This window comes from Bison bison, unplaced genomic scaffold (genome assembly GCF_000754665.1).
Source record: "Bison bison bison isolate TAMUID 2011002044 unplaced genomic scaffold, Bison_UMD1.0 scf7180017864322, whole genome shotgun sequence".
Taxonomy (NCBI): domain Eukaryota; kingdom Metazoa; phylum Chordata; class Mammalia; order Artiodactyla; family Bovidae; genus Bison; species Bison bison.
The window spans coordinates 497,949-506,108 of record NW_011494894.1 but is presented as its reverse complement, the minus strand read 5'-3'; the positions used below and the strand labels follow the sequence as shown (position 1 = coordinate 506,108).

Genomic DNA, 8,160 nt, shown 5'->3' with positions numbered 1-8,160 from the left:
AACAAAAGACTGGTTCCAAATAGGAAAAGGAGTACGTCAAGGCTATATATTGTCACCCTGCTTATTTAACTTCTATGCAGAGTACATCATGAGAAACACTGGGCTGGAAGAAGCACAAGCTGGAATCAAGATTGCCTGGAGAAATATCAATAACCTCAGATATGCAGATGACACCACCCTTATGGCAGAAAGTGAAGAGGAACTAAAAAGCCTCTTGATGAAAATGAAAGAGGAGAGTGAAAAAGTTGGCTTAAAGCTCAACATTCAGAAAACTAAGATCATGGCATCTGGTCCCACCACTTCATGGGAAATAGATAGGGAAACAGTGCAAACAGTGGCTGACTATTTTTGGGGGCTCCAAAATCACTGCAGATGGTGACTGCAGCCATGAAATTAATAGATGATTTCTCCTTGGAAGGAAAGTTATGACCAACCTAGACAGCATATTCAAAAGCAGAGACATTACTCTGCCAACAAAGGTCTGTGTGGTCAAGGCTATGGTTTTTCCAGTGGTCATGTATGGATGTGAGAGTTGGACTGTGAAGAAGGCAGAGCACCGAAGAATTGATGCTTTTGAAGTGTGGTGTTGGAGAAGACTCTTGAGAGTCCCTTGGACTGCAAGGAGATCCAACCAGTCCATCCTGAAGGAGATCAGTCCTGGGTGTTTGTTGGAAGGACTGATGCTAAAGCTGAAACTGCAATACTTTGGCCACCTGATGCTAAGAGCTGACTCATTGGAAAAGAACCTGATGCTCGGAGGGATTGTTGGCAGGAGGTGAAGGGGATGACACAGGATGAGATGGCTGAATGGCATCACTGACTCAATGGACATGAGTTTGAGTGAACTCTGGGAGTTGGTGATGGACACAGAGGCCTGGCGTGCTGCGATTCATGGTGTTGCAAAGAGTCGGAAACGACTGAGCAACTGAACTGAACTGAAGATGCTTCAGAGTTGTCCTTATAAACATCACTTAGTATAATAAAGTGCTGTGAACTAAAGGTATAGAACATCAAGTACTGACTTCAGGACCTCAAGTTTTGAAAAAGACAAGCAATTACTAGATCTCTCTTTCTCTCTCACACACATATCTGTCAATTTCTAAGGAACATACCTATCTGCCTACCTACCTACCTATCTATATATGAAAGCCAATAAAACAATTTCAGGAGTACAGAGGAAAGGTTATTAAATTATTAGTTAAGTGGCCTTGGGCATATTTGTTTGATGGCAGAAGAACAACTAAATTTAAGGCCCCTTTTGGTGTCACACATAACAAAATGATCTTGGACATCTGATAATATAACTAGGCTTTCATCTTCTAGGGAAAAAATTTGAAGAGTTTGTTTTATATGGTTAAATAAACCAAGAGTTGTTCAAGTTCTAATTTCAATCAAGGAGATAGCAAGCAAAGTTATAAAACCTCTTTCCTTTTCTTGTTTACATTCTTACTCTTGTTTAGACAACATCAGACCTAACGCAGGGCATTAAAAATGCCATGTATGATACTGTCATAGGTATTGAAGTCCTAATAATGGCTTGGGGTCAGTCTTAGGAAACTTCTGTAAATGCCCAGCTAAATTCTGCACTATTTCAAGATTTCTTTTTTATCCATGTATCTTACTTTAGTGGGAACTGGGTAGCTCTAGGGATTGGTTATAGAATTCAAAGTCTTTTTCTGACAGTTATATATGAGAAATAAGTAGGTAGGTTACAAGTATGTAGCTTGCTTAAACAACTGATAATGTCCTCAAGATGATGTAACTCTAACCCTCTTGAAAGTATGCTTGAGAAACTAATTTTTTAAAATGTCATTTATTAGCTTTATATATTCCACTTATAAATATATGTAATATATATAAATATAAAATACATAAGCTTTTTATAGTCCATTTATAAATTATATATTCCACTTATAATTTTCTTAAAGAGAAAAAAAATGAGATTGGGAAAAACATCCAGAGATAAAATAGCCTCTGTCCAACATTAATGAGAAGGCTGAGGTGGGTAGGGACTATTTTGAAGGCTTAAAACTAAGCCCCCTAACTTTAACAAATAACCCACATACAGGACAAAAGCTGAACAGAACAGCCTTCTCTATCCCACAAATATTGAAATAATCTTAAGTATATCTGCCGCCGCCGCTGCTGCTAAGTCGCTTCAGTCATGTCCGACTCTGTGCGACCCCATAGACGGCAGCCCACCAGACTCTCCCATCCCTGGGGTTCTCTAGCCAAGAATACTGGAGTGGGTTGCCATTTCCTTCTCCAATGAATGAAAGTGAAAAGTCAAAGTCAAGTCGCTCAGTCATGTCCAACCCTCAGCGACCCCATGGACTGCAGCCTTCCAGGCTCCTCCGTCCATGGGATTTTCCAGGCAGGAGTACTGGAGTGGGTTGCCATTTCCTTCTCCAATGAATGAAAGTGAAAAGTCAAAGTGAAGTCGCTCAGTCGTGTCTGACTCTTAGGGACCCCATGGACTGCAGCCTACCAGGCTCCTCCGTCCATGGGATTTTCCAGGCAAGAGTACTGGAGTGGAAGGGGCATAATTTCGGGAAAGACTTACTATTAAAATTAAGCCACCACATGGAGCAGGATTCTGTTCACTTGTGAAATCACAAGATAAGTACACCTATGAATTAAAACATCACTGGAGCTAATCAAAGACCCCAAAGCCCCTTTATGTCTTCATAAATTCAGTACAAAAACCACAAACAACATTAAATTATCATTAATGAAAAAAACCCATATTACTTTTAGGAAAGAATTTGAATGACTAAGACCCTACCTGGAGAAGTCTTTAATCCAGTCATATTGAACATGTAGATGTTGTCATCTGTGCAGTTAGCAAATAAAGTGGAGCCAGTAGAATCCAAAATCAGACTTGAGTATCCTGGAAAAAGGAATGAGTTAGCAAGGGCTGATGACAGAGTAGATCAGAGGTGAAAATGATCTTTTTAGATCATTTCATTACAAGTTTCATCCCTATTCTGATTCCCCCAAATTTCTACAAACCAAAATTATTCTTCTAAGTTTTTGTAACTTCAAAAAGATACTTTCATATACTAGTTTCTCAAGTCAGCTGAGAATAACAGTTGCTGAAAACTAGTTTGATATTTATTTTAAAATTTTGACAAAACTTACATATCCAAAAAAGCCCTACAAAAGAGTCCTACAGAATGAATAAGGCTTACCTAGTTTTCGAGTGCTGCTACCTGGGTACAGGAAAGACTTGGATGCTATGGGTTCCTGTCGATAAGCAGTATAATTCTTACGTAAATCCCATATTTTGATTATGCTAAAAATCAAGGTTAAAAAATAGTTATTTTGTAGTCCTTTTCCAACACCAATCAGTTTCAACTACATTTGAATGTGAAATGACTTTTAATCTAATTCCTCTGGCACATCAACCAGCTACAGTGAGGATATTTCATTGGGAAATAGATAGAACTATCTCATACTCTTGTCTCCAATGTCAGGCTAACAATTCTAGCAGAACGGAAACAGATGTGTTCTGACCCACAGATGGGTTTCCCTGAGTTTACTTGAAAAGAGCGGAAAAGGAAGATGAAGGTTGAGTGCTGATAGTCATTGTTTCATTGTTTTCAGAAAAAAAAAACCAAAAACCACACACTTCCTAAGCCTTTAACATTCCGCATGTAACCTTTGACATCATTAAGTACAAAACTGTGTCCTTATGGTTGTATCCCTATACATTAATTCTTTAAGAAATGTAGTCTAAACAAACTTTCCTGTGAAATAGAGTATTTTTACATTTCACCTATTGGGATAATTTTCCTAATTTTCAAGATCTACTTTGTAGACAACTTGAAAACACAAGCTTGGTTATAAGAGGGCAGTATTCCTTGGAAAGAAAGCTTTCACAAAGAAAGCCATTTACAAATATAACTAATAATCTTTAGATAATCCTTCATTTGTGCCTGAGAATTTGGTCCACAGAAGAGTTTTAGTGTTTAAAGGACACAACAGAAACTTTAGTTTATTAAGCCATTATATTTTTAAATTAAAATTTTTGAAGGGAGGGATATCTTGGGAGATATAATGGGCAAAAAGAGGGCAAAGAAGAATATTTTAAAAGGAAGGAGCCCCTGTACTCAATGAACTTAAATTTCAACAAAGCAAAAAATCAAGAAGTATCACAAACTTATACGAAAGTATAAAGTTCCCAAAATTCAGACCAATCATGGATGGAAAGTATGTGTAAGTCCTTAGGCCTTAACATCAATCTAGTTAGAGTACTCCCTGAAATGCCAGTTACATGCCCAGAATCAGGTTCTGTCTTTTAGGATACTACTGAACTAGAGAAGACAAAACCCAAAATATAGGCATATCTCATTTCACTGTGCTTTGCAGATATTTCATTTTTTCACAAATTGAAGGTTGTGGTAAGTCTATAGGTACCATTTTTCCAACAGCATCTTCTCATTTCATGTCTCTATGTCACATTTTAGTAGTTCTCCTAATGCTTCCATTTTTCATCATTATTATTTTTGCTATAGTGATCTGTGATGTTACCATTTTAATTGTTTTGGCATTTCCCAGCAATAAAATATTTTTAAATTAAGGTCTGTACATTGACATTTTTAGACACAATGCTATCTTACACACAACAGACTACAGTAAAATATAAACATATCTTTTAAATATAATGGGAAACCATTGATTAAATTATGCAGCTCACACAAGCAAGTTACCATCAAGCTTCTCTGTAACAGCAGCAGCAACAGGTGCCAATGCTGCTCCTAAGTGCTAGACAATGTGCTAACTGTGACAATTATCTCATTTAATTATTTGAGCAAGAGCTCTAATAACTAGATATTTTTCAGTGTGATCTAGAGTTCTTCTCAGCTGGGTACTATGTTGAAATTTAAAAGCACGCACATTAAATTACAATGGGATTAGGTGACTTCTCTATCACAGTTCATGAAAGATAGCTCATCAAAAGAACCAATAAATAAAGACTCTTCTTACCCATCCACGGCTCCTGCTGAGACTAATGTGTTCTCATCCTGAAAGAGGACCACAGTAACACTCTGCTGGAAATCCTAATAGCACAAGGAAGAAAAAAAAGAAGGAAATCCTATTTGGGGTATAACAATCTTCACTATTAAGAGACCAAGGCGCTAAAATGATGCCTTTATCCCCTAAACTGAACTAGACTAAATCTTTCCCCTGCAGTATCAGTCAAACATATACTGTAGACCAAGAAGTAATTTTAGCAAGAAAATGACCTAAACATCAATTTGTATCATACTATGAACATTTTGACTTGCATTCAAGAAAAAAACTTGTGATTAACACAGTATTTTAGTACCTAAGTCTACTTGCTATACTAAAAATCATTCCTACTGTGTATCCTTAGGAAACTCATTTAACTTGCGCATGTTTCATCTGTAAAATGTTGATATCTTTCCAGATTATCATATAGGAGTGTCTTAAGAATTACAGATAAAAGATGGTTACGTGCTCTGAAAAATCTAAAGGAGCAAGTGGAATTTTACCTCCTGATCGATGCTAAGTTTTCTTGGCCCCAGAATCTGATGAAATGTCTGAAAAGTTACTCATTTTAACTTTATCTGGCCTCCAAAGACTACATACTAACCCTGTCAGTTTCCATTCATGCCAATGTAATTTAAGTCCTAATGTTTTAGCAACCACACATCCCCAAAATATTAACTTAGACCCTACAGAACAGGAATACTAGAAAAATAAATTAAGAAACACTGATAATTTCTTTCTTTTTTTTTAAGAAAAAAGCTATATTGTGGGCACTGTTTGAACTCTGACTGTAAAATGCTAAAGAGGTGCTTATATTTTTCCTAATGTTTCTCAAAATATTTTGAAATCTTTTGCCAAGTATGTTATAAAAAAAAGAACATAAAAAAACTCACATCTGTTCTGCAGTTAGTATTATGAAAACAACAACAGGGATTCCTTTGCCCTACAGAATATGGCACCATGGCACTTAATATGCTTTTTAAACCACACATCTCCCTCTCCTAATGAGTTTAGATGATGTGCATGCATGGAGGTCTCTAGGTATGAGTTTCAGGAAACTGAATTTTTAACATATTTCCCAAGTGACTCCGTTGCACCCTAGAGTTTGAGAATTAGTACTGTAAGTACTGAATGAGTATTAAACAATAAACCACTGATATCAAGAAGAAATAAAGACTCTCATTCACTAACTGAATCACTCTCATTTTATGCCCAACAAATTCCCCAAATGAGACTCGATGATGCTGTCAAGATCTGCACACATGTACACAGCTATAAAACCTTACCACAGAAGGAGCAAGCCCTTTGGAATTCTGTTTCTTCTTAGGTTTTGAAGGGGTTTGCTTGTCTAAGGTATTATGAGCTCCACTGATTTGGTTCACTTGCCTGTAAAATCCATCTGAAAAATATTTTTTTCAGAACATAATTGGTTTAGGTTTCAGAAATTTATTCCCATGCTGAATGTAACATTTATATATAAGATCCCATAATTATACTGTTTTAAATTAGTAAAATTAGAAGCCAGCAGGGTCACTGTACCATCATCTCTTGTGTGAGATTATAATATATAGAAAGGAAATAAACACATGGATATTTATAGCAGCTTTATTCTTAATTGCCCAAATCTGGAAGCAACCAAGATGTCCTTCAGTAGGTGAATGTATGAATAAAATTGTGGTATAAGTAGACAGGTGAGAGAAGGCAATCTGAAAGGCTATATATACTCTAGGGTTCCAACAATATGACATTCTGATAAAGGCAACACCATGGAGATAGTGTAAAAGATCAGTGATAGGCAGAGTTTAGGAGGGAGGGTATGATGACTAGGTGGAGCACAAAGGATTTTTAGGGCAGAGAAACTACTCCGTAAGATACTGTAATGGCACACACATGCCAGTTACACATCTGTCAAAACCAAGAGCATGTGTAATGCCAACAGTGAACCATAATGTTAGGTAAATAAGATGGACACTGGGTGATAATGGTGTATCAGTGGGTTCACCAGCTGTACCAAATGTCCAGCTCTGGGGCAGGATGTTGACTGGGGGAGAGACTGTGAGGACAGCGGGTATAGCCATACAGAGAACTCTGTACATTCTGCTCAGTTTTGCTGTGTATCTAAAGCTGCTCTAAAAAACAGTCTATTACAAATAATTTTTTTTTAATGATGTAAGCAGGGAGACGATCATTTGTTGTTGTTCATTTGCTAAGTCATATCTGACTCTTTTTGCGACTCCATGTACTCTAGCCCATCAGGCTTCTCTGTCCATGGGCTTTCCCAGACAAAATACTGGAGTGGGTTGCCGTTTCTTTTTCTGATATGATCATTGCTTTCTGCTTAATGGCATTAGGGGGCAATGTGAGTATAATTAAATTTAATTTAATCCAATTCTTTAAAGTCCTCAAATTTTTAAAATTAAAATGAAAGATCATGTACTAATAATTGCAATCCCATTAATAATTTAGATAAATGGCATTATAGTTCATAAGGTAAATATGGAGGGTAATACTTGAAGAAATCACTAAGAACCTGAGAACCAGAGAAGAATTAGGGATTATGAACCTGTGCCCCCTGGTGGTAAACAAGTGAAATCATCAATTCTTTCAAAATTATGGAGCAATACCACACTTGTCAGAATTGAAATGGAACTAGATTACCTTTTTTGTTGCACCTGGTATCCCAGACCATAATGTTGCCATCTCTACCCCCTGTACAGAAGACAGCTGTAGACATATAAATAGTTTATCAAGAAGTTAACAAAACCAGTTAATGACACATATATTTCAATTTATTAATAAAGTTTCAAGGGTATCTAATATATGCTAGGTACTGTAATTGGCACTGGAGACTAAAATGATAAAATATACATTTTATCACACACAAATAAGAGAAAACAATAAGCTCAACACAAATAAGAGAAAACAAAGCTGTAAAGGGAAAGTATTAGAACTCAAAATGCTTACATTGAACAAAAACTTGATAGAATAAACCTCTAAGTTTTCCTAAAGCCACATGAAATACTATATTATATACTAAAGTTGTAGTAAAAATAATGATAAATAAGCAATAACCAAAATATACTGAGTCCTTACTAAGTTCTAGACACTATCCTTTTTTATAGATGACCTTTTTTAAAGAACACC

General features: G+C 36.3%; 1 protein-coding gene across 4 annotated transcripts in view; it reads right to left on the bottom strand.

Moving 5' to 3' along the window:
• DTL (denticleless E3 ubiquitin protein ligase homolog (Drosophila)) overlaps positions 1 to 8,160 on the bottom strand; it is a 91,081-nt gene that overhangs the window by 65,474 nt on the left and 17,447 nt on the right. For all 4 annotated transcript variants that reach the window (XM_010853025.1, XM_010853023.1, XM_010853024.1 and 1 more), the window contains exons 6-10: positions 7,675 to 7,740; positions 6,303 to 6,415; positions 4,990 to 5,063; positions 3,192 to 3,295; positions 2,786 to 2,890 (exon numbers count right to left, since the gene is read on the bottom strand). In XM_010853025.1, coding sequence (XP_010851327.1) covers positions 2,786 to 2,890; positions 3,192 to 3,295; positions 4,990 to 5,063; positions 6,303 to 6,415; positions 7,675 to 7,740 — 462 coding nt within the window. The remainder of the gene's footprint in view (positions 1 to 2,785; positions 2,891 to 3,191; positions 3,296 to 4,989; positions 5,064 to 6,302; positions 6,416 to 7,674; positions 7,741 to 8,160) is intronic.